The 25,220-nt window shown below is 49.7% G+C and overlaps 10 protein-coding genes across 10 annotated transcripts; 6 read left to right on the top strand and 4 right to left on the bottom strand.

Moving 5' to 3' along the window:
• Nucleotides 1-7,152: 7,152 nt before the first annotated feature.
• Nucleotides 7,153-8,178, top strand: Aspvir_009038 (uncharacterized protein; the record flags this gene model as incomplete). Its single annotated transcript, XM_043272190.1, has 1 exon — nt 7,153-8,178. One exon carries the CDS (start codon nt 7,153-7,155, stop codon nt 8,176-8,178), a length of 1,026 nt encoding a protein of 341 aa, XP_043128125.1.
• Nucleotides 8,179-8,439: 261 nt separating this feature from the next.
• Nucleotides 8,440-10,288, bottom strand: Aspvir_009037 (translation initiation factor eIF2B subunit gamma; the record flags this gene model as incomplete). The annotated part of the gene is made up of 2 exons (XM_043272189.1): nt 8,440-10,019; nt 10,108-10,288. 2 exons carry the CDS (start codon nt 10,286-10,288, stop codon nt 8,440-8,442), a joined length of 1,761 nt encoding a protein of 586 aa, XP_043128124.1.
• A 696-nt stretch (nt 10,289-10,984) lies between these two features.
• Nucleotides 10,985-12,347, top strand: Aspvir_009036 (uncharacterized protein; the record flags this gene model as incomplete). Its single annotated transcript, XM_043272188.1, has 2 exons — nt 10,985-11,671; nt 11,724-12,347. 2 exons carry the CDS (start codon nt 10,985-10,987, stop codon nt 12,345-12,347), a joined length of 1,311 nt encoding a protein of 436 aa, XP_043128123.1.
• Nucleotides 12,348-13,132: 785 nt separating this feature from the next.
• Aspvir_009035 (uncharacterized protein) lies at nt 13,133-13,933 on the top strand (the record flags this gene model as incomplete). Its single annotated transcript, XM_043272187.1, has 2 exons — nt 13,133-13,468; nt 13,523-13,933. 2 exons carry the CDS (start codon nt 13,133-13,135, stop codon nt 13,931-13,933), a joined length of 747 nt encoding a protein of 248 aa, XP_043128122.1.
• Nucleotides 13,934-14,276: 343 nt separating this feature from the next.
• Nucleotides 14,277-15,176, top strand: Aspvir_009034 (putative DSBA family oxidoreductase; the record flags this gene model as incomplete). The annotated part of the gene is made up of 5 exons (XM_043272186.1): nt 14,277-14,310; nt 14,380-14,458; nt 14,506-14,546; nt 14,602-14,726; nt 14,784-15,176. 5 exons carry the CDS (start codon nt 14,277-14,279, stop codon nt 15,174-15,176), a joined length of 672 nt encoding a protein of 223 aa, XP_043128121.1.
• A 293-nt stretch (nt 15,177-15,469) lies between these two features.
• Nucleotides 15,470-16,624, bottom strand: Aspvir_009033 (short chain dehydrogenase family protein; the record flags this gene model as incomplete). Its single annotated transcript, XM_043272185.1, has 5 exons — nt 15,470-15,718; nt 15,768-15,839; nt 15,890-15,987; nt 16,050-16,478; nt 16,531-16,624. The coding sequence occupies 5 exons, from the start codon at nt 16,622-16,624 to the stop codon at nt 15,470-15,472; spliced, it is 942 nt and encodes a 313-aa protein (XP_043128120.1).
• Nucleotides 16,625-17,535: 911 nt separating this feature from the next.
• Aspvir_009032 (transcription factor domain-containing protein) lies at nt 17,536-19,587 on the bottom strand (the record flags this gene model as incomplete). Its single annotated transcript, XM_043272184.1, has 6 exons — nt 17,536-18,118; nt 18,169-18,315; nt 18,368-18,787; nt 18,850-18,925; nt 18,975-19,352; nt 19,404-19,587. The coding sequence occupies 6 exons, from the start codon at nt 19,585-19,587 to the stop codon at nt 17,536-17,538; spliced, it is 1,788 nt and encodes a 595-aa protein (XP_043128119.1).
• Nucleotides 19,588-19,885: 298 nt separating this feature from the next.
• swc5 (putative Swr1p complex component (Swc5)) lies at nt 19,886-21,027 on the top strand (the record flags this gene model as incomplete). The annotated part of the gene is made up of 2 exons (XM_043272183.1): nt 19,886-20,268; nt 20,334-21,027. 2 exons carry the CDS (start codon nt 19,886-19,888, stop codon nt 21,025-21,027), a joined length of 1,077 nt encoding a protein of 358 aa, XP_043128118.1.
• Nucleotides 21,028-21,605: 578 nt separating this feature from the next.
• Aspvir_009030 (T2 family ribonuclease) lies at nt 21,606-22,676 on the bottom strand (the record flags this gene model as incomplete). The annotated part of the gene is made up of 5 exons (XM_043272182.1): nt 21,606-21,730; nt 21,789-21,981; nt 22,031-22,146; nt 22,199-22,377; nt 22,432-22,676. 5 exons carry the CDS (start codon nt 22,674-22,676, stop codon nt 21,606-21,608), a joined length of 858 nt encoding a protein of 285 aa, XP_043128117.1.
• A 1,209-nt stretch (nt 22,677-23,885) lies between these two features.
• On the top strand, nt 23,886-24,281 carry Aspvir_009029 (GNAT family N-acetyltransferase; the record flags this gene model as incomplete). The annotated part of the gene is made up of 1 exon (XM_043272181.1): nt 23,886-24,281. One exon carries the CDS (start codon nt 23,886-23,888, stop codon nt 24,279-24,281), a length of 396 nt encoding a protein of 131 aa, XP_043128116.1.
• Nucleotides 24,282-25,220: the final 939 nt, after the last annotated feature.

Genomic DNA, 25,220 nt, shown 5'->3' with positions numbered 1-25,220 from the left:
TCTGGCGACGCGGTGAGACGCAAGGAACACAAGGCTCCAGGGAGGTGGACGTGATCTAAAGCAGTCGAGCCATGTACGGTCGAGAAAGGGTGGAACAATCGAAGCGAGGCCGAAAACAAAAACAACGGAAGGTTTGAGGGAAGGCTGATAAGAGGGGGTCGGGAGAAAGGAGGATCCCTGGAACGGGCACCGTTTCTCCTGAATCGAACAGAAGATTGGGCCTAATCTCTGCTAGGAGAAGACGACAGAGGACCTAGTCAGGGACAAGAAAAGAAGAAGAGGGAGATCAAAGGAGGGAGAGAATGAAGGGAAGAACGAGGAGAGGATTGGGAGTGAGGAAGGAAAGGAACAGAAAGGAAGTTAAAGGAGATAATAATAATAATGGGGCGGGAGGAGAGAGGAGAGTGAGGATTTGCGGATGGGACGTGCCACTATTATTACTAGCTTAGGGGGAGCACTCACTTTCCACTACTATTGACAGGCGGAGACAAGCCGGATGGGATTTCCAGACAAATGCGACAGAGCAACTAGTATCACGATGTTGAGAGGAATTCCACGAGGAAGAGGATTTTGATTATCGAGAAGATGGTAAATAGAAATGGAAATTGCTCCTCAAGAAAAAAGAAAAAATCAACGATAGGGATAATGACCGTTCAAAGGAAAGGCCCATCATATTCTCGCATGATTGTTATCGCTGCTGCTGCAAGTCATGCCAGAACGAGAACAACCAGAATACTACTGTAAGGTCAAGATGGCGTATTCTGTAATGTACAATGACTATCGAGGCTATTTTACTATCATTAGGATACAATTTTAGTATATTTTCATTTGGAAATGCAGGTTAATTCTCCTGAATCTCCTCTGCATCAGCCAACCGTGTTCTTTCCGCTGGAACACTACTGCTAAAAAAGGGGAGAGGTAAGACAGTTTACCTTAGGTTGGAGGCTTGGTTGTATCAATGTACCGAAATTGCTGTATATGATCACTTGATACTTCTTTCAGGACTTCGGAAAAAGCCTGGAAACTACTAGATTCACAGGTAGCTGCGGTACAACCTTCCCGTACTGTACCTTACCTGACTGGCCAGTACCTTACTGACCAGTAACCAATCAATACCTTACCTTGCCGAGTGCTCAAAGCGGGCCAGCTTAGCCCCTGCAACGCCAACCGCTCCACCCGTGGAATGGGTGGATTATTAAAACGAACGATTGCGACACATGAGCATTATTAAGGCATTGTTTAACATGGAGATCATTCCTCAAATTTGGTTGATGACTTATTTTTTGATCTTCCCAAGTACGTCTGTGCCATTGCATATGGCCACTTTCACAAGTCATAGGAATCAGGCCCTCCTTCTAACAATGGTGCTCTATCTGCCGCATAAAGACCCCTTTTCCATCTTTTCATCTGTAGTGCTCTGTACCAATGCGGGCAAAGAAAACAACGTGGTAGTTGCATAAGGCCACCACTTATTATGAATGTCCTAGCAGCCTGCTAGTCTCCTCGTGGATCTGATCGTGCTAGCAAGTTGAACGCCAATTCGCAACTGCACAGTCGCTAAAACTCTTAGCTGTAACGCTATCACTGTACCGACCCTACATGAGTCAGCCAGAGAACGGAATCTCGGTGATAGAACCTGGAGATAGTTGCAGAGGTAGGCTTGTCAAGATGCTATACAAAGCAGAATGACTGGGAGATTTTGTGAGCAGCCTCAGTGGAAGGATGCCGAGTCGAGTACATAAGGTACTCCGTATTTGATCTTTAATACGCCTGTGACTCCTTCGTTAGGCTTCCCCAGATTTTGAGCCAGTCCATGTCTCGACCATCTCACCAAATTATCAACAAATGCCTGTCTTGCCTTCTGGTATATGCAGTTTATCATGATTTCTGAAATTCAACCCTCATGAGTTGTGACCGACACTGATACAAACTTTCGCCATAGTACTCCCAGACCCGAGCAGTTTCATTGTCTTGCATCCCTGGGAATTTCCGTGTTCTGTATCCATGGATTCGGATGTCCCACCAAACCTAATGGTTACCCACGTTTACATAGGTTTGCTACTCCAGTTCCTCCCAAGGACTAAATAGCCGACCACGCTGAGCCAGGGGCTCGCAGAAAAGGCATCTGTAAGTTTGAAGCAAAGCTGATTTCGTACCATGGTCCATGACAATGATAATGAGTTAATCACATTATTGGCAGGGAGAAGTTACCAGAGAATGTGCTCAATGATGTCAGTCATCTTTCTACGGACTGGAAGAGCACCGGAGGTCTCCCTACAGAGTTTTCCAAGCCTCTACAACGGCAGTATGCTGCTGTTGATTCGAAAATTAACTGACAGTTGACTGAAGCTTGGAAAGTTTGGAGCCTCGATGAACATGAATCAATCGGATGCCTCTCAAGTCTCAGGAAGGCTATTGATGAGGCTGAGGGGCTGAGAGCTGACAACTAGCAAAAACATACTCCCAACTCCTTGAACTCGTATCACTGCATGTGTGATGCAAGTATGCCAGACCAGATCTGATTTCTGACATGTTGGGCTGGTACTGTCCTTTCAGCAATCAGATTCAGATCCATCCAGTTTCAGATCTGCCGTTCACCCCGATCGTCAAGGCCCGTCTCGTACGGAGTAACAAAACATCTTATCATCAGTCTAGTAAGATGCTCGATGGGCAAGTCACCGCGAATAACATTAATATGAGGAATGTTGAAACTCACCTACATCCATATGCAGATAGCGCCCATCGCTAACACTTGACTTGCTCCACACTGAACCGGGGAACCGGCAATAATGGCCTTGTGCTTGCTTAGATAATTACATAATAACACATATGCAAAGATCCATATACCGCCTCCTGCGAGTGTACTCGGCCTCTTGGGAAGAAAGTTTTGTCTCATACAACGGAATAATAGGTAATCTAGTAGGTAGTATTGCCACTTTAGCATTGCCGACATGATTCGGATCTTCAATCTCATCAATTTTTGCCAGATCGTGGACCCATACTCTGTAGTATCTGAGACATTTGATAAGAATAAACTGATGAAAACTTTAAGCTATGCTTGAATGGATCATGTTTCAGACCAAAGAGCACTTACCCCTGTCTCATAAGTAGATTACCACTGGACAAACTAGTCCCTATTATAGAGTACTAACGCTCATAGCACAATCATAGACCAGATGAATAAAATTCAATCTTTTATCACCGAGGGTGTCTGATTATGATCAACCAGCATACATCACCCCGATAATCCTTATCTCCAGGCCAAGCTACCCACCGCTAACTTGATATTTGGCTGAAAGCCCCACGCAATCCCCATCCACATACAGCATAGTTACAAAATATGGCCGCAGATCCACGTAAGGAGGTCCCGCGCGATCGACGGGCGCTTCACGCATTTCTATTCGTGATTTGCGAGTAAGTATCCCGTGCGGCGGGCGATCATGAGAGTCAACCAGTTTCAGAATTGAGCGGCGTCAATCATTTCAATCATCCATATCAATTATCCACATATGGCGTACTCTGCTTGATGTATCATGATTTGATTCCACCACTCGGTCGTCGACAGTTAAGTGACCAAGATTATAGAGCATGGGCTTTTAATGCCACAGCATATTTACCTTGATTGTTTTGAAAAGCTTAAACTCAGTGTCGCGGTCATTGTTTTACTCTATGACATGTCATAGCCTTCCATGTAGGAGCATTGACACATAATGCAATATCGAGATCATCACTACTAGTTCCTCCATGTTTGTGGGGTAAGTTCAGGTCCAACGGTCAATCATGTGCCAGAAATACAGCTCATGCGTACAATGCCATGGTCAATTCAATTCCCTAATGGGCTCTATGATGTCAAACGTCCCAGTTCTGTTTGCAACTGTCTATGCTATGTTGCAAAGCAAATATTCCACTGCTTTTAGGTGGAGAGAGAAGTCTGCCTAAAAGTTCCCTGCTAAGCTCACAAAGCCATGGATGAGTCTGCTTGTGATATATCTTGGCGGAGAAGATATGCAAATATACATTGGCACGGCTGATAGCCAAACCTCGATCGTTTTTCTCATTAATATGCAAAACTGATGACTATCCGAATCATCAAATCTTTTTCAATTTTTGCGTGAATAATGACCAAACCAACAACCACTGTGATCGCGGACACGAAAATGACAAGAGATCATTTCTCGTGCCGAGTGGATGTAAATTTGCCCGATGCGGCTATGGCGGTTCAAATCCAGGCCAAAGTCAAAACTACGTTAGTCTGGTATCTAGTTACATAGTAGTCACTAGGAAAGAAAATAAAACCACAGAATAGTAGAAATAGCCCACTAGCATGACGAAACAGATTGATACCATTTTAATCAATACATATATGGTCATCATGTGTTGCTATGCTTACACCTGGGTTCTGGATCAGGCAGGCAGGTAGACAAGCAAGAAAACAATGCGTCCATGTTCCTTACATCATTCACAGATCGATCCAGGAACGCCAGACACATGATAGGGCCGAGGTCAGTGACAGTTGTCAAATAAGGTAGCCCTGGGTACCTTGCTTGGAGAGTCTATCAGTCATAGACTAGGTAGTACGGTAAGTGCTACCGTCCAATGGCCTGTGTCTTCCCCTCATTCAACTCGGCGAACTCGGTAGTCGGTATGCTACTAACTTACAGAGAACCATTAACTGGTATCTAGGTCCTTAAGTATCTGTGGTGATAGCTATGTAGGCCAGCGGTGAGTGCGCAATGACAAACTCTAAAATCTTGCTTAGGAGGGGATCCTGACTATTGAGACCAGGTAGGAAATGATGGGTCATAATCCCAGTAAAGTAGCAGCATGGGGTGCAGCACTAGAGTCTTGACTCTTTGAGGGATTTAAAGAGGCGTATAATATCCGGGGACCAAACTGTGGAGTACCATGACGCTGTCAGACTTAGTTCGCTATGGGCCAAGGCCTATTCTTCTCTTCAACTAATGATCCAATATACAATGCTCTATCTACCACCTTTCATCAGCGTAAATAAAACCGACAATGCCGCATGGTCAGGTCGTGGAAGATTCGAGGCATTCCTAGACTCGACAACGTCTATCTAATTCTATTCGAAGCGGATTCATCCAAATTAAGGAACATGCGCCAACATGCGCCGCAGATTCCGAGTCCCGGTCGAGACCAGGCATCCAGGCATCATGCTGGATTTCATTTCTAGCTTAATAATTTGACAGGAATGATGTCCTTAGTTCGAGAATCAAGGCCAATATAAATGACACAATCCAATTTGGATATATTACGCTAAGATACCTGTCAAGGAACCTTGAATGCACAACTGTCAAGAACTCAATATGAAACCATCGCCATGGACGCCGTTCGGCGCCGAGATAACATCGACCCTGTTCATCCAGGGTGAACAACAATCAACACCGAACAGTCGTACTTTTGCCCGTCAAGTAACCAAAATACCTGCTGTGCTTCCGTCTGTCAGATGACCTTAGAAAGAGAATAAGCAGTATCGGTGCTACGATAGATATCCAGTGCTATGTCCCGCGCTAGCCAGCTCGGATCATGCTCAGTCTTAATGCACATTTCTGCCAGTCTCATTAGCGGGGATTTTTTAACGTATGCAGCGATAAATACACCTAATTCAACTGTTAGAGTAGTAGCCCCAGGCAACACGGAACTAAGCGACTGATTATCCGGATTCTAGGTTGGTCTCGTCTGCAGGTGGCTGCAATGGGAAAGTCCACCAAGCGGGGTTGCTTCAACGGAGTAATTAAGGTATGTATCCTGGTACTTAGTCTGCGACATTGTTGTCTGTCATCGCAACTCACCAGAGAGCAACTCGTAGCCGAGTGTTTCTAGATAAAGAAGTAACTTCAGTGTCGCTGGAAAAGTGATGTACGTCTTGCCAGCATCAGAAACATTTTCCGTAGACTAGAGAGGTAGACCCAACAGATCAGTTCTCCGATTGCGTACGTCTTCAACGCACTCTTACTCCGGTGCAACATAAGACATGCATTATTCTAAAAATAGAGAGGGGAAACAATGATGTGGGTGTCAAATACATACTTCAGCGAACAGAGTCATCAGCATCAAAATTGTCCTTTCGAGTCGATCGAGTCAATCGTCAGAAAATCGATCCTCTATCTGTATGCTGAGAATACTCATACGTTGTGGTCTGCTCTGGCCGCCCCGATATTCGAGTCTAGACTGATTCCTTCGAGGTTCTAGAATGTCATCCTGTCAGCATGAAGTGATGTAATAGAGAGACTCGATCTGCTGGTTTGATTTCTAAAAGAGCTGGCATATGCTTAAGTTTTCTTGAACGCGTGCCCATGCTGAAAGCTTGACCTGGACACCCTATCCTGATTGTGCTTGGTGTTGGTGGGCAGCACTGTCACGAAGGTAGATGCTTGTATTACCTTTCGGGTCATCTATACTACGTCAGTCCTGGAGGTCACACATCTTTGCAACAGTATATCTGACAGTGATGCCGTAGCCATGAGATATCACTAATTTGCCCATCGATGTTTGCAAGTATCGAGGAAGACCATGAGGTTGGACGAAAATGTCCACCTTGTAGATATGGATGGCACTGAGTCAAGTGGAATTTTAAGCAAAAGCATCATAGACAGCATGATCGAAAACACTTTTAGGGCATGTCATGCAGAATGCTCGAATCAATGCATCGAGATCTGATTGTACTGTTCATCTTTATGCCACTCTCAAAACTACTGACAGACAAGCCGACAATGCAGATGTCCAGTGATCAATAAGCAGGAGACAAAGACTGACACTCATCTCTTGCTCAGACCAGATGCTTCGTCAATTTCATTGTCATGACCGCTCAACAATAGCCATGACGGAACCTGAAACAGGCAGAGACAAAGCAACATCAACTACAGAGACCAGCACAATAGAGCATGATACACTTCACTCTCCCTTTATCCTCAGCAACACATCACTGCCAGCGACCTCCTTGTCCACCAGTTCCCAAAGGCCTCCCTTTATCTCCCTCATACCAACCCTCAACAGCCATGCAGCGCACAATGATCTCAAGACCACCTCACGATCATCAAAGAGCATACAAATACTACCAGCAAGCGCCCTTCAGCTCCCAAGTCCTCATCGGCAGCTCACCACCTCTCCAACGGGTCCCTACACAGCAAAATGTGCCACCTCTCGATCTTCTGGCACAACTGTGACCATCTCATCCCCATGACCCTCACCTGTCCCTTCCAGGATCTCCCATCGCACACCATAGAACCAACATCAACTGCCCTCCTTGGCGAACCCTGCCCCCTCTGCAGACAGCAATACCCCCCAAACAAACAAACCCTGACCACCCACCAGAGTCTCCTAACCGCACAAACACTCGCCTCCATCCTGAATGCCTCCGTCGCGCAACCAGGCTTCCTAGACATGGTGGCCAGATTCTTCGCCCGCGGCGACCACAAACGGTTCGACCAGCCCGGCCCCGAAAAAGCAGTCTATGACCAAAGCGACGAATACCTAGACGCCTTGGCAGAGGAGTCCCGGCTAGCCGTACAGACTCTCGACCTAAACCTATACCTGGACCTAGACCTGGACGATCTGTGTGATCTCCCCCCAGCTCCAAATCCAGATACAGAGGCGCAGGACGGGCACACAGAGTCGAATACGTCCACGCCGACGGCGGTAGCAAGCTGGGACGGGTTGAACTGGGAGGGCCGGAATGTGCACCCCTCGGCAGGGTTCTATTACTATTCGACTGGGTCCGGACCGAAAACTGAAACCGAGCAAGCGCATACGCCTACGCCTGCACCTCAGCAACTGCTGGCAGCCGGACGGACAAGTGATATTCCTGCCCACGAAGGCGTCGGCGACGGGAACCGGGACTGGAATGGAGCCCGGGACCAGCTGCAAGCCGTGACGGATGTAGTGCCATATACGCCTGTCCCTGTCACGATACCGATGGGAGTGGGTCACGGCTCGTCTTGTGCTCTTGCGAGGAGGGGAAGAAACCGGCGAGGGGAGTCAATTGATCCTTCCTCTCCGCATGCGCCGCGGAAGAGGTACGAGATGCCGCGTGCCATGCTCGTGAGGCGGATTACGCAGCGGAGGAATGGGAAGAAGAGGCAGGAGATGGTGTCGATTGGGAAGTCACCGCTGGCGCGGGAAGAACACCATCGCAGGAGGGACAAGAGAGAGGAGTGATACTGTGTGCTCGTTGAGCATACTACCGTAGCTATGCGCGGGCGCATAGGTGATTTACTTTTCTTTTTACGGGCGTTAGGAGGCTATGATACCATTGTTTTTTGCAGCAGCGGCCTAGGAGTTGAGATTTACCTAGGAGATTAGACTAGCTATATCAATTCTTTTCTATAACGTAGCAGTATCATCAAGATCAGCGTCTATGCCGTCATTGGGCATCAAGACATAGATTTTCGTAACATCAAAGGACCTTGGCCAAGTCAATCAAAACCCTAGCTCGTCGTTGCCATCGCTGAATTCTTCGGAAACATCCATTCCTTCGCCGTCCTCGTCATCCAAACCCTCAAAGACCATGAACTTTTCGTTCTTCGCGTCTGTCTCCTCGGGGACGATGTTTCCATCTTGGATCTCGCAGTCCTTGAGCACACTCTCGCGGCCGATCTGACTCCGCCGGCCCACAATGCAGCCAGTCAGTTGACAGCGTTCACCGATCACGGCGCCATCCATGATGAGACAGCGCGTCAAGCGGGCACCGCTGGCGATGTGACAGTTGGCGCCAATGACGGATTCCTTGATGACACACTTTTCCTCCACCGTGACATTATCGGCGAGAAGACAGTCGGCCTTGGTGACCGTGCACCGCTGAGCGACGCCGGCCGGATAGGCAACCTTTTGGTTATGAGCGAAAGGAGACGCGGCTATGCGGCCGACCTCCTCGATGGACTCGAGTTTGGCAAGACGGAGGGACACGGACAGAAGCAGAGCCGATGTATCCACACGTCTGACCAGCGGTGCAGACGGCAGCGAGGAGTGAACGTATGCCAGCAACGGGGGCACGGTGAGCTTGCCTTTGGATGGCTCCGGCGACGCGGTGCTTAATTCAGTACCGGATCTTTTCACCCGAGACGCGAATTGCACGGTCTCTGAGGGATCATCTGACAAAGCGTCGCGTGATGTGCCGGCTCCCGCTTTGGTGGTGCTCATCGCTTTGAGATCAATTTCCTCTTCGATATGCTCGCCGTCCAGACTGCCACTCTCTGCGGCTCCACGCCCCTCTGGCTCGAAAATCTCGCGCAGCCGAAGCTTCTCCGCTAGACCCTTCTGCCACTCAGCCTTGGCCCACCAACCGACAAGATCCTCTCCGACACTCTCGAACTTTTCATTTAGCAAAGCCATCTCCTTGACCCAGTAAGGAAATACGTAGATGTGAGCATCGCGGTAGGTCGTCAACATCTTCACCTGCGCGTGCTTCTTCACCAACGAATGACGAATGAGGAGCCCTTTTTGCTCTTCCATACGTTCTTTCAGTGTATCCATAGGTATCGAGAGCACTAGCTTTGACAGCCCATACCGGATCGAAACAGGCCCGTCCGAATTATGAGAGACTGCTGGAGCCTCCTCCTGCTCTAACGATGTGGTAGCCACAAAATCCGTCACCTCGCCCTTGACGCTCTCTTCCCGTCCCCTAGTCTGATAGTAAACTCCGAGACCGCCCCGGCGGCCGCCTTGCTCGCCACCCATTCCAATGCTCTTGGGTCCATTGGAGTTCCAGCCGCCGCTGATAGTAGAGCCACCCAGGGCGCTTTGGGTGACCATCCATGCCTCAAGGAGGGATTCTCCTGGCAGATCGCAAATGAGGTCACAGGGGAGAAGGAGGAAGTCGGACTTGATGCATGACTGAACTTCGGGGAGACGCAGTAGCTCCGCGGTACCCGTCGTCAAGGTAAGGTCTGTGGGAGCGAGAACGGAAGGTGAAGGTGCCGGAAGAGATGTGAGGTGAGGATTTTGCGAGAGAGCAGCTTCTAATGGAGCTTGACTGGCGGGGGGTGTGATAAGAGTGATATCTTCACTTGGGTTAGAACAGAGTACCGGTGCTCGACATTAGGACAGGCGAATTTTCGTATCACTCAACGCTGATTCGCAATTACTCACTTGTTATGCCCATCCGATAGCACCAATCCAGAGGATACCACACCATAGGACGGTTTGCGATAGGTAACAATGCTTTGGGAAATTCTTCAGGATTGGAGGTGAATGTGTTGAGAGAGACGCCAGGTCCACACAAAATGAGGGCCTGAAAGCCCGTCGAGGGCACAAGAATCGAGTGCGGCATTGCGAGATGCTTGCTTTACAAGCACCTATGACTGACTGAGTCGTTCTGATTGTAAGATTGGTGTCGAATGGTGCAATGGTCGGGTTGAAAGGATCACCGCGGGGAAGAGGGGAGGAAGACTCGTCGTATTATCTTATGCGATGGTTGACCTCAAGCGCGCACAACCTGCTGGAGTGTCTGAGTATTCAGGGTTTCATATATATCGAGTAGTAAAACGCAGCGAAGGTGCTGTTCTTCTGTCCGCCCTCTGACTCAACCTGACATGCATGGGAAGATTGTACCCATCCTAAACAAAATCCCGCCGTCACGTGCCGATAGCTCTATGTCGCTGCAAATCAGCCAAACACCTTGATGCCCTAAGTCATGATAACGACCTTGTCACGTGCTGATAAATATTAAGCAAACAAAGTAAACAGTGCAAACATAGGTAACAAGATTACTCGCATTAGTCAGGTACTTAGGTAAGGTACGTATTGTAATTAACAAGCGGGGAAACACCACGGTAACCAGGACATCACCAGCCACATGTTTTCGGCTCGTCCGAGGCCCAGCCCTGGGCTCTCTCTTTCACCCTGCTTGCTCCGTTAACCAACCACCCTTTTTCCTCTCATGCAACCTTGAGATGTGATCATTATACACCATCGCAATTGGATTGACTTCTATGCGCCCGCCATCTATCATCTCTCAGTGCCCGCAATGTCTTTCCCATATTCCCAGGATGCTCGTCGGCGGCGGGTTGGAGCTGGTACCGGCTTCAGCTCCTCAGGGAGACGGACCGTCATGGGGTACTGGGTGCCACTGGCTTTGACCGTCGGCATCGCAACAATTGGCATAGCTGCATGGATTTGGAGCGAACGCAGTGATGATGACGATAATAATGACGAAGGCGAATACCCCCTGGACGACTCGAGGGATGACCGGTACCCCCCGCCGGGCGCGGAGGGAACCCCAGCAGGCATTGACGGCGGATATGCCAGGTCGACCGGGGCGGATATCCATGGTGACGATGTTGGTATGATGGCTCGTATGCAGGGTGCTTTGCGGCGCACACCGAGCCCTCAGCAGATCTTCGATGGGGCCAGTAGACGGGTCGCGGCCGGTATGGCTGCGGCGGGCGCATTCATGGGCAGCGCTCTCACATCAATACGTGAGGAGGATCGCGGTGACTTTGAGGATCACTCGCGATGGTCCGAAGAGGTTCGGTCGAGGGCTACTCAGGAAGAAGCTCAACCTGCTGCTGCAGCTCCGACGATGAGCGGAGCGCTTCCCACTCGCAGCGCGGTGAGCGGCCCTCCTGCTCTCGACAAAAAGAAGAAGACAGTAGCGATTGTGGTCTCCTCTGAGTTGGCGAATCACGACCTTGACGACTTCACTGAGCACGCGGTAGGTTCTTGTTGGCTCGATGTCATGGATTACGCTGACAAGCTATGAACAGTCTATTCTTTCTCACCTCCCTGAACATGTCGACTCCGAGACCGCAAAGATCTTCGTTCTTATTTATGCGCCAGGCCTGAAGCATGCACCCAACCAGGGCGGCTCATCCAATCCTACTCTCTCCGTTACATCATCCTATTCCAACATCGCTCCTGAGGAGGCCAGGTCGCCTGGGGAAGCACCTAGCGGCGACCTGTCCACTCTCGAACCTCGCCCAGCTGATGAGCAGGAGGGCGCCACACCACTGTTCCGCACTTTATACACGCAGGCGCAGGCCATTGTCGACAAGGAGAACACCATCATGCCGTTTAGCACTGCGACCGGATACGTGCACCTTGTGCGCCATCTTTCGCCCGACATTGTCTACGTCCAAGAGTCCTTGACAGGCAAACAAGGCGATGCTGTGCAACACATTTCTGGCTGGGTCAGACAGGTCGTGGTTGTAGTTGGAGACGAAGGCGGCCGAGGCGGCCTAATCGACAGTGAAGATGAATCAGTACTCGCAGAGAAAGATGAGAAGTGGTGGCAGAAGGAGGGAATGACGGGTATTGGCAAGCGGATTGACGTGGTCGATGTCCATCGCACGGGTGAAGACTGGCGACGAAGAGTGTCTGGCCACGACTGACCTACGCATCACGAAAAGCTGAGAAGATTCATTTGAATGTTTCTTCTGTGCACTTATCCACTGTTTGATGATGATTGTGATTGATTCCCCCTTCCTGATGAATTTCTACATGACCGTAATTTTTAGTGTGCATATTGAACAATGTCATTACTCTCACCAACCCTACTTCTTGACATTGTAGTCACAGATAGATACGTCTCTTCATAAATCTGAGGACTGCTTTCGCTCAATGTGATACTGGGGAAGCGCTGAGCTCTCTACCTGCAGTCCAGGATCAGTGGCGCTCAAGGTCAGCGCTCTCCAACATCCAATCCCAACAACCGTCACACAATTTTCGACATCTCTACGCGCCAGGGGGAAAAGAGTTTGAAATTGACTCTACTGCCATCCACTTCAGACTGATTCTTCATGGAAGTTCTGCAGGATTTGCTGTCATAGGTCAGGGTCCGACGAATGAGGATCGTCTGCGTCAGCTCGGCGGCTACGGTAATGCGGCTGCTAATGGCAGGACGTTTCGACGGAAAGGAGGATGGGCTCGGACGCAAGTTCGTCAGTCAGTTTGAAGAATCGTATATTGCTTTATGGAGGGTGATAATGCTTAAATGTGCGCTGATTCCTCAGGTTTTCTCATCGTTGTAGCCTCCCTGGTGGACATCGCTTCGATCTTTGCTCAATACTTTTACTTCAGTCTTCTGGCAAGACTTCTTGCATTTTCACTCATTTATTGCTATTTACCGAAGTGATACATTCTATTCTTGTCCTTGACTTTGCTTCCTAATTCCAAAATGGAGGCTGGATTGTCCCATCCTGGCTCAGCCGCAGCCTCATACACCGTCTCTTGCGCCTCGGACCACGAAGAATCAACCTTTCTCAAAAGAAACCACCATCTCCGCTGGGCCCAACTCGCTCTATCCGTGGTCTGCCTCGGCTCTGCCCTCGCAATCGTCGGCTGCGAAGCCGTACCGTTCCAGCACTACCGAAGCACCTCTGCGTACGAAGAAGCAGGACTGGCCCTTTGGCCATTGAACTTTGATCTCCGACCAACGATCGCGATTTTGTCTAGTGGCTGCGTGATTGCAGTCCTCAATCTCATCTATATCGCCGCCGTCCTCATCCCTTCCGTGAGTCGTCTTGCTAAGGTGTAAGTAATCCGGAAAACATACTGACATAGCCAGCCCCATTCCCACATCCGGCGGCTCAATATCCTCGCCTCGGGAACGGCAGTCGCGGCCCTCATCGCTGCGGCAGTCGGCCTGGCATTCGCGATCTATCTCCCGCAATCCACGTATCCGGGTGGATTTTCGCACAATGAGACACTGCACTCGTGGACATGCAAGTGGAAGGCCATGCGGAGCGTCACCTCCAGCGAGAATGCTTCCTTACATGCACCGACGCATTTCGAGCGGGATTGTCGGGAGACGCGGGCAGGATTTGTGCTTCTGGCTTTGTTGATCGGCTTGGAGATTGTTGGGGGTGCGGTCGGCGTGTTTGGAGTCTGGCTTGAGCGGAACGTGTCCAGGCAGAGGAGTTTTGGTATACAAGTGGAGAAGGTGACTGCTTTGACGAAGAATTCAAACGGGGTGTGATATGCTCGAGTACACTGGGGTGTGTCGTTATGCTGTGCAGTGTTTTCATGGATGTCTCCTTTGTCATTCTGGTAAGCCATGATTGAATGTGAGAGTGGGATTTCCTACATTATTTTATCTAATTTTATATCGATTTTTGCCTCATTTTTCAAAAATACCGAACGCATAATCAACATTCAAGAAGCCGACGGCGGCTCGGATATAACGTCGTCTGGGGCAAGCCATCATCCTCGGCTCCCCACATGCTCATCATGATTTAAAGTCACAGCTAAAAAGGAACCATGAATGCAAATTGCATCATCTGAATTTGTCAGTTTAGTAGAAGCGAACGCCATCATACACCATGGGCAAGAAAATCGAATGTTATCTTGACTGCGGTTCGTCCCCGGCCATCTCTCAACAACCTACACAATTTTCATCATGCTAATGCTAACAAATCCAAATAGTATCACCCTACAGCTTCTACGCTCTCACGTATCTTCAGCACAATGCAGACGCGCTCGCCTCGCTAGGTGTAGAAATCGAGTACGGGCCGTCCCCTCCCACAACAAACACAGTCTTACATAGCCCAGATACATCCCCGTCTTCCTGGGAGGCATCAACGTAGGAAGCGGTACGCCTATCCAAATGTCCCCTAGTCCTAAAGTGCCTTATTCTGACCAGCAAAGGAAACAAACCCCCATGGACTCTCCCCGCCAAAGCCGCCTACTCGACGTACGACGGCAAACGCGCCCAAAAATACTTCGGGCACAACTTCGAAGTACCCGCGTTCTTCCCTATCCTCTCGCTTCTGGTACATGCCATTGCCCTCTGCTATTGAAAGGAAGAGAAACTAACGCTGTGCGAACAGCCCCAACGAGCACTCACGTACATCAAGCGCCAGCACGCCCATGAACTCGTCCCGGCTTTCCTCGCCTGCTTCGAGACGATGTGGAACAACCACCTGGATATCTCCAAGCCGGAGAATCTAGCCAAGGCATTGGGGAGAATCTTCTCAGGTGCCGAGGTGGAGGAGATACTGGCTGCGGCGGCGAGCCCCGAGATCAAGAACGAGCTTACGGCGACGACAGAAAGGGTTGTCAAAGAGCTGGGGGCGTTTGGGTGTCCGTGGTTCTGGGTGACTAATGGCGAGGGCAAATCGGAGCCGTTCTTTGGGAGCGATCGCTTCCATTACATGTGGGATTTCTTGGAGCTGCCGCATGAGGATTTAAGTCTGAAGGTTGAGGGAAAGGCGAAGCTGTAGATGATTGACAGGAACATTGTCCCTGGATAGTGTATATAAAGCTTGATCTATGAGCTTGATGAGGTGGTCAAAGAGCTATTCCCTTGGAATGTTCATGAAGGCTGGATCCAAACTTGTCAGTTTGTACCCGCTCATTTCACAGCCTATATGACCCTTCGCAAGTAGTGAAGGGGTGGATTAGGCGTCCTCCTTCAATCTTGGGAGTTCTTTCAAATTATGAACAGTACAAACGTCATATGAATTTCCTATTTGCCGACCCTCGAACATAGAAACTTGTGCTAGAGAGCATGGAACTACAGCTTGGCCTTTCTCAACTTCGTACTGTCCACCCGCATGCCCTCATCGTCCTGCTCCGCCACCTCAAGGACAGGCAACTCCTTAGGCATGATCCGCCGTGGCCGAGACCCAGGGACAACAGCGTACTTGGAGAAATCAGAAACACCGCAATGGTCGCGCAAGAAGTCCTCGTCGAGGACCAATTGGCCGTTCACGATGTCTGTGGGGCTGTTCAAAATACCCAGAATAGCATCGGAGAAGATCGTCTAGTCCTTTTAGCGATGTGTCTTCAGCGCGCGAAACGGGTCTACTCACAGGCTTCCTAAGATCAGCTTTCCGGCTGGGATCTTCATTCGTGGTCACCTCTGTGGCGGCTGATTCGATGGACTTGGAAAGAGTGTGAGTATATGCAATCGCAGAACGGTCAAGAAACGTACCACTGCAGGCCAGATACTGGTGATGGCCATATTCTTCGCCCCTTGTCTGATAAAATCCATGGCTAGACCCTTGGTCAGGACGCTCATTCCCACCTTGCCTGTGCCAATATTAGCCGCAAATATCTCGTGTGAAGAAAGCAGAGAAAATAGGAAAATATACCCATCGCATAAGCCGTCTTCCCCCGAAAGAACCGCGAGTAGATCGGCGGCGAGACGACGATAATCCGTCCCTTCCACCCATTCTTCTCAAAGTATGGCAATGCCGCCTGCACACTCGCATAAAGACCCTCTGGGTTCACTCTCTGCATGAGCTGGAACCGCTTAGTGGGCGTATTCGCCACCGAGGACCACCAGATAGCCCCGGAGTTGTAGACCAGGACATCGAGGCGGCCTGCCAGGCGGACCGCCTCGTGAACCAGGTTCTCGACTTGCTTCACGTCGCGGACGTCTACTGGGAGGGCGAACGCTTCGCCACCGGATTCTTTGATCTCTCGCTCGACGGTGTTGATGGTTGATTGCGAGGAGTTCGGATCCGGTGGGAAAGGGACAGTTGCATAGGCGTTGGAAGTGGTCTTTGCCGCCACGACAACTGGAATAGTGTCAGTGTCTTGATTGAAGATGTGCCTGTGATTTAGGCATACCTTTGTAGCCATTCTTGGCCAGGTCTATGGCAATCTGCCTGCCGATACCGCGGGAAGCGCCCACGACGAGAGCGACTGGTTTGTTTGATGTCATTTTGTATCTTTCTGTTGCCTGCAAATGAAGTACGTTGAGATCAGAAATGAGGACATGTTATGTTCAAATAGCCTATGACACACGACGAAATGGTCGTCCACATCCTCGGTAGGTTGTAAGTGCTCAACTCCGAAACCACCGAGCGCGGGTCGGCCCGTTGTGGTCACTGGTGATTTATTGATTAATTATCAACTGTGGCCAAGTTGTACAAGTCCAGAGCCACCAGGACGATCTATTGATGGATGCCTGTTTCTATTCTGAAGAAGAGGTTCCTATTCTCTGTGGTATGAACTTGGATCCTCTAGCACTTTAAGGGCACAATAATGCCCTTAAACAAGTCATTGGTTCAATTCTTTGCCGGAATAGGGCATTGATACAACAATGGTGGATGCCACAAAATAATTGAGAAAATGCGAATTAGGGAAACACGCAGCTGGTAACTTTGAGATTAAGCCAAACATAAGGCTGCCTTGTTTGTCCATCTCTCTACTATGGACAGTCACCTGCGAAACAATACCCCTCTGCCTCTTAATAGGCAATTGGTAGGATACCAATGTACTTTCCTTCCTGGAGGTCGCAGATCATCAGTATTTACTACCTCTGGTAGATTGATAATCTATACGGGTTAGATTTCGGCTCCTATTAATTCAGCCCCTACTCACGGGGTTGAGCGCTTCGATATAGGACTTGGCAAGAGAGTTTAATGAAGCCTCTGCTCTCTGTAATCTCTTTGAATCTCACAGAAAACATCCAGTAGTATCAACGATGCTTATAATCACATCTGTAAATATGCTTGGATGCTCCACGAGGATTCGAAGTAAGTCTGTAGACGAGGAGTATCTGCACTCGCTCTCATGGCTGACGAGACGTTGGCCATTGATAACGCGTCCGCGCGGTATTTTGAAGGAGGATCATGATACGTCGTCCGATCGAGAATCATGGGGAGCGCAATTACCAGCATCGATTATTCTGCGTAAGTTCCGTAATACGGCTGAAGCGTCACAGTCATCAAGCAGCGGATCAACCTCGGTCATAGGTGTAGGACGGTTCTGATCTGGAATGACGCCAGATGGCATACTTTCGACCGTTGCATTCAACTTGTTGTGGAGTGGGTCTTGCGAGCTAAATTGCTTCTGAGTTTCCCTCTGCAGAATCTGAAGGACAACCCTAGTTTGTGGTAGAATCACCTGCTGTACTTTAGACCTTTTGAAACGCGTCGAGGACCTTAAGGGAGTGGAACTGTCGTCCTCCTCCCCTCGTGCACGTTTCCCGCACTTCTCTGCTGCGACTAATAACATTCGCTCAAACTGTTCCGGGCCAGTCATAGTGCGGAAAAGCTCCAGAAACATCGCCGCGATGGGCCAGGTATGAGAAAGTACCTGGAGCATGTCTAGGTTGGCTTCCAGATTCTGTCGGATGGCATGCAGGAGTGACGGTATTGAGGCTTCCATTTGGCTTCTCAGTGTGACGAAAGAGACAACGGCGTGGCAGATTCTAACAGGTAAGCTCACTGATAGTGGCACACTGGAAAAGCCCAGACTTACATGAATGATGGTGTGTACTTTAGCTCGCCCCTAGACTGCAGGGTTTCCAGGATAGACACGATACTCGTGGCAGCATGAAAAGCTGAGCTTTGTGCCTCCTTTGACGAGTCGGGGGATTGCAGAAGATGTAACTGGCACACAATGGTACTGCTCGAAGATCAGCCCATAGTCTTTCCAGTGTCTCCCCGTTCAAACTCACTAGAATGTCGAACACAGTATCGCGGACCAAAAATTATGCCGAGACTGTCTCCACTGAAGCTCAGACGGACAAGAGACGAGCCAATCATTCAGACCAAGCTCACATTGCGCAGACCCCTTCATCCGGCTGTCCTCCGTCGACCTGGAAGACAGCTTCAAGCACAGACCAAGGTCCATTAGCCGGCAGAGTTTCACGTATTGCATGAAGAAAAGCGCTGCTGTACGATCTGTTGGGCCATCATTTTGCTCATCATACTCAATAAAGTCACTTTCTTTCAAAGGTTCCACCGTGCAATCTTCGGAATTGATGTGAAGAGGACGGCCGAATGCTGCAGCCACTGAGCGATCGCGCGTATAAAGCGTCCACCATATCCGCTTCCAGATCCTTCTGTTCGTAGCAGACAGTGTTACGTAGTTCTCACTGCAAAATTGAATTAGAAATTAGAAATTAGACCCAAGAGTACGGTACCAGGAGATTTTTACCTCTGGTGAAGCCCGTGTTCCTGGGCCAAAGCTATTCCCAGACGGCTCCAATAGAATATCCCACTTTCCGTGAGATCTATAACTCGTCAACACGATACAGATCAACGCGCTGAGCAATACCCTACCATCGGGGCCATCCCAGTACACGCCCAATAAGACTACAGCCTGGAGGACTGTCGTAGGATCTCTTTCGTATCCAGCATCATACAAAGCTTTCACTTTCTTGTAAAAGATGCGCGGAGAGATTACACCGTTCCCAGAGCTAAGGGCATCATGATGGAACCTTGACGCTACCATGAGTACGGCTTGAAGTAAGAGGATTGACGGAGGGTCCTGAGGATCACGATATCGACGCATGAAGTCGTGCCGATTGATCACAGGCAACACTGGTGCGATCCACTTGAAGAACACGTCCACGAGAGCATCACAGACAGCCTGCGAAGGTAAATCAAATGCATGTCGCTGATTCAGTATGTCCACGTCAAGAGGATCCAGGTGATCAACTGTCTAAAGTCAATACCTTCGACAAATCCGAAGTAAGAGCTGTGAGCTACCTGAGAACGGATTTTTCGACGCATACTCATGCTCTGTGGATGATCCTGGGGATCTAGTCGTTGACGGAACAGACTGCGGACTTTCTGTGACATCCCAACCGAGAAAGACATTCTGAAACTGTAGACCTCGTTGTGCTCGTCCCTGTCGTTCCTTCTCCCATTCGCGCGCATTTCTGGCATCCATTTTTGCTGTCTATTCTGATCATCTTCCGGTTGAGCCGTGATGATTACGGGAATGACACATTTTATTTAGTAGGAGACCACTCGCTGGAAGATGGTGCGCAATCCCAGTTCGAAAGAAACATCCTCGGCCTCTCTTTAAACGGAGATCAGGCCTGATTGGTCATTTGGTGTCCGCCAACTGGTCAGCCACTTATCGCACACACCGCCCTGGCAGAACCCGATGGTACTTTTCTGCTTCGCGCCTCCGTCGCTTTCATCACGATCTCTCCCAAGAGGCGTGTTCCAGATCAGAGAACAAGATGGCAGCCGAACCCACGGCCACTATGGCCGACTTGGACTTTGATAACGAGCAATACGACTCCGCCGAAGATGAAGATTTCCAGCTCGATCCTGATCAAGAAGATGCCAACTTGACCGGCTCCGATAGCGACGATGAGGCGACAGAACCAGCAGCGAAAAGGCGCAAAACAGGGCCTAAAAAGGCAGCCACCGAAGACAGAGAACTCGACTCTGGCGATGAGGCCATGATCCAGAAAGTAAAGGCGAGAAAGGAGGGCAAGCAAAAAGGGAAGAAGTCACAAGGCACAGCCAGCGATGAGGACGAGGAAGACGTGGATTTCGATGACGATGATGAAGGCGGTCCCGGGGGCTTTGTACGGACGCGAGCAATGAGGATGCGAATGTGAGTTGAGCTTTTGCACGGACTTGGTCCCTACGTCCAGATGACTAACAGTCATTTCTTGACAGGCAGGAAGAGCGAAAACCACTGGCCAAGATTGACGGTGCTACGGTTGACGTTGATGCAATATGGGCGCAACTGAATGCCCCAGATCTTGGTGCAGGCGTTCTCCCTTCGCAGACCCAAAAGGACGCCACCCCTGTGAACGACGAAAACAAGGACACCGATACCGCCGAGAAACAGGTGCCCTCGCCCGATTCCAAACCTCAGTATACGGAGGAGATGGTAAAAATCAAAAGGACCTACAAGTTCGCCGGCGAAGTCATCACCGAGGAGAAAATTGTCCCCAAACACTCCGCCGAAGCGAAGCTTTTCCTCGCTAACGGCGAGAGCGCTGAGACGGTCACAGACGCCGATGTCGAACACGCCGCGCACGCAAAGGACGCGCTCAAGATGCGCAGACCCCTCCGCAAGGTTTCACGTTTTGACCCTAATCCCACCGGGACGATCAAGAAGAGCTGGGAGAAGCAACCCACGGCCGAGATCACCGGTCAGACAGAGAACCTTAGCGGACCGAAGATCAACACCGTGGAAAAGTCTCGGCTGGACTGGGCTGCGTATGTGGACCAGGCTGGCATCAAAGACGAGCTCAAGGTTCATAGCAAAGCCAAGGAAGGTTTCCTTGGCCGCATGGATTTCTTGGATCGCGTTGTTGCCAAGCGGGAGGAGGAACGAAGAAACGCGCGGTTGAAGGGATTGTGAGACGTTTGAGTGTCTGCACTCTTACACCATTCCTCTTACAACTTGTGTATGCCAGGGCGTCGCGGCCATAGCAGCTCGCAAGTATCAAATTGCCCGTCACTTTCGTTCTGGCGATTTCAAGGTGCGATGCTACCCTGAATTGGCCCCCCCTTCTGCTTCGCCTCGAGGTTCGACTGCTACGGATGAATACCGCAGCAGTCATGGTAGGCAGCAGGAAGTGCACTCGGGAGACTCGCAGATATCTTGGATCCTGTGCTGCTACGAGCTCATACATGACAAACGACATCTACCTGTCGACGCTTAGAAGACGCAGCCTTACGTACGGGCACACAATAGTGCGCCAAGCCACATACTATATGGGAACTGTTGCAGGATACAACCGCAGGTAGAGCTGTTCGGGTCTGGCAAACCCACTCGAAGCCGTGGGCGTTCTAACCCCATGGTTACGTTCAGTAAATGTACAGACTGGCCATGATATGAGGGTCGCGGCAATTATGGCTATTTCTGTCGTTGCGACGTTTAACTTCATACATCTGCACCATTCCGCTCTGTTCATCAGAACGCTCAGTCATGACGAACTAGTACTTTCCCTCCTTTCCCTCCTTTTTCGCAAACTTCCCAGATGGACATGTACCTTTACGGCCGCCGCTCGCAGGCTTGGGCAGGTATTTAATGCCAGAGGAGGGGCAGGTAGAAGATGAGACTATAGATATTTCAGGTTAGCTGTCGTCTATGGAACAGAGAATGTACAGACAACGTACGCGGATCAGTAGGCACGTATTTGCCATTGATGAGATTGCCCTTGACATTGAAGAAGTACCAGGCTTCAGTCAGCTCGCCTTTACTGCAGCCGACCGAGGGTTTATGGCCGGTGATTGCAGACAGAGCGGACAGGATGTCGCTCAAGTTGTAGGTCTTGGACGAACTGGGAGTGATGCCGGCAGCGGCAAGAGCCTAGACCGTTAGTCTCAAGTATGAGAGTAACTCAATGTCTGATGCATACCTTGTACGTATCGAGGCCCTTGAAAAGATCGACAGTCTTTTGGAAATAATCACCGACCTCTTCCTGGGGCTTGTAGTCGGTGTAGCAGCTGGGCTCGATGGTGTTGATGCAAGTGCCTATATCATCATTAGTGTCTGGTCTGGGATTGTCAGATTTGCACAAACGAACCATGCTTGTTCCACTCGTGCTCCCAGAAGCTCTCGTCATTACCCTGGTAGTCCTTCCAGTAGGTTTGCATGTAGGACAGCAGCTCGGTCCTACCCTGCGCCTGGAGGATCTGCGTGATGTTCGAATACTCGCGAGAGGAATCACAGAACTGCTCGTACGTGCCATCACAGTTGTCGGGCCTGGGTCGATTGTTAGTGTCCATGTTGTACCATTTCCATTCTGCTCAGGCATACCAAAGTCCATGGACAGTCCAGGAGTCTGAAGGACCGGTAGCTGGATTGGTGTCCCAGAATTGAGTCAAGAGAAGAGATCCTCCGGGATAATTGAAGCAGCACGAGTCAGGCACCGCGGTCGTGTTGCTACAACTCACTGGGGTATACCCCGGACAGCTCTGAAGGTTGTGGTTATGAAAACCAGAGGTAAGGTGCATTGCACCCAGGGCGAGCTTGCCCACCGACGGGAGATGGGTTGTGGGCATCTTAGCACGATGGACAGGTTGACAGAGATGGAAGAAGTCAGGGGTGAGGACGAGCAGAGTGCAAAGATAGAACTACATCTCCTTAATATAGGCAATTTCTTTCAGCGTTGAAGACAGCCGCTGCAGATACGACAGTGCATTCCTACGGAGCATCGCTTCATATCGCCAAGCGTTGATAGCAGCACATGTACTGATAACACGCCGCTGATTTGACGCCGGAGATTACCTCTGATTCAGGAACATGGATTAACGCAGCGCCAAGCAATCGGACGTCGCCGTCGAGTTCTGGCTACTCTTTATCCTGTTTCCATCCTTGTCGCGGCGGGGAGTCGATCAGATAGAGTCCGTCCAATCGTATGATCTGGTTCGAATGTGCAGTTGCCGGACTGTCGCTTCGCCGACGGAAGGCCTTTGGGGTAGAATCAGGAACCGTCAAGGAGTGGCCAGGATATTTTGATCACGTTGATGATTGCTGATCTGGATTTCTTCGACTCCCCCGCTATGTATCAGATGTTCAGAAAGTTGCATCGAATGCTCGTATTTCCTTGCGAATCCTTTGGATGAAAGCGCCACTGAACAGCCCATATGTAAAAAAGATTGGAGTAAACGAAGCAGCAGCTCTTGGAAGAAGACGGCAGGTTAACTATCGGTCGGACTTGGCGTAGAGGAGTTCAATCTACCTAATGATCCATTCGGTGACTAGATCAAAGTATATTTCATGAAATGAGTCAAATGACCGATATTGACTAAGCTGCGGTCGCTGAGGATGAAATGCAACGACGAAATAGCATACTTGTAGCCAATTGAGTTGGAGCCATCAGACACTACCTGGTAGATTCGGATTGAGGTCAGGTTGTTTATATTCGGAGCAAGCGGTGCTAGCCTGGGGGCCTGAGGCCGGCAAGCATGTTTGTCCTTTCCACCTAGTCATCAACGTCAATCATACAGCTTAGTTCTAGATGATTATCTATCCTATGTCACCCTCCGGCTGGCTGCGACAATATCCGCACATATGCAGTGGATTATGTACCCTGGCAACTTGGCCATCTTATCTGAGTCATAGGGCGATCCGATACCGGCTCAGCAACATATCAACTCGCATCTGGTCCGGAGACTATGACAGAGCCGTAACCAGCGAAGCTCTCTCTGACTATCATTCTCGAGCCCAGTATTTGCAGGATATCTCAACCTACTCCATTTTCCTGCCTGATGGCTCCCCCTAGCAGCTTCCGGATCGTCCCAGCTCAAACCGCCGAAGACTTTGAAACAGCTAGGACCTTATTCAGGGCTTATGCTGAATCGCTCATTATCGACCTCACCTTCCAGAGCTTCGAATCCGAACTACAGAACCTACCTAGCCAGTATGGTTCTCCGCACGGAGCATTGCTGCTAGCTTACGGAATTGATCCTAAGATTGCCCTTGGCTGCGTGGCCGTTCGCCCACTCCTCAACAAAGGACATCAAGCCGCGGAACCCCAAAACGAAGTCAGATCGTACTGTGAGATGAAGCGACTGTACGTGTCTCCTGAAGCACGGGGGATGGGTCTCGGAAAGGCTCTCGTGGATGCAATCATCCAGAGGGCCAAGGACCTGGGGTATCGTTGAAATGAGACTTGATACTCTGCCGTCCATGGCTGGAGCGCAGCAACTCTATAGATGGGCTGGGTTTGTCGAGGTACAAGCCTACTATGAGACGCCTCTGGAGGGGACTCTGTTTCTCGGATTAGATATTGATTGATTTTGTCAGGGTTTGTGCGATCTCTCTACTGTATCATCAAGGAAGCAGAGTCGCGGTACTATCTGGCAAAGTACAGTAATAAATGGATTCATCCAGACTCAGACTGTTGAGCTTGATTTGGTATTTGGTCACCCACTGCAGTTTTCGCTGCCTCGTGCCAAAGAAGAGATGTCATCATTGTCTGGGAAAAAGAGCTGATGGAATAGTCTCACGAGCTTGACATTAGAGCTCATGGGCAGCTACTCCATCTGATGTGATGATTGATAGATCAGGAAAATCTGGAAACAATGCTTTATGTTTCCGTATAGGTAAAGCTGGGTGCTCAAATCTGAGCTCATTATTATTCAGTGTTGTTGACGAAAAATCGATAAGACGATGTTGTGTGGTGGCCTTTAAACTAGTGCCTCTAGTGAGGTCATGTGATTTCCTTATGCGTATGACTAAGTGACAGCATAACTAACACTAGTTAATTATACTAGCCCTATCTAGCTGTGTAAACTCATCACAAAAGCAAAACCTCAACCACATCCACTTCGAATGTCAATCAGTCCTTCCAGACATATCACGAGTCCATGACAAAGTGTAGGATATCACATTTTGAGACCACAGACAAATCCACCACGGGATCTCAATACTGACCGCCATCTGATACTGATCCCGTCTCAACTCTCGGTCTGGAGTACACTTTCCAATCCAAGATCTGAGCCAATAGTCTAGTGTACAGCATATGATATCACGTACGCTATACGTTTCTTCAGCGTGGCAGAGTTTTTGATGTCTCTGCCATGGTCAACAAGCTTCTTAGT

The sequence above is a fragment of the Aspergillus viridinutans genome (assembly GCF_018404265.1).
Source record: "Aspergillus viridinutans IFM 47045 DNA, scaffold_7, whole genome shotgun sequence".
NCBI classification, from domain to species: Eukaryota; Fungi; Ascomycota; class Eurotiomycetes; order Eurotiales; family Aspergillaceae; genus Aspergillus; species Aspergillus viridinutans.
This window is presented reverse-complemented; position numbering and strand designations above follow the sequence as displayed.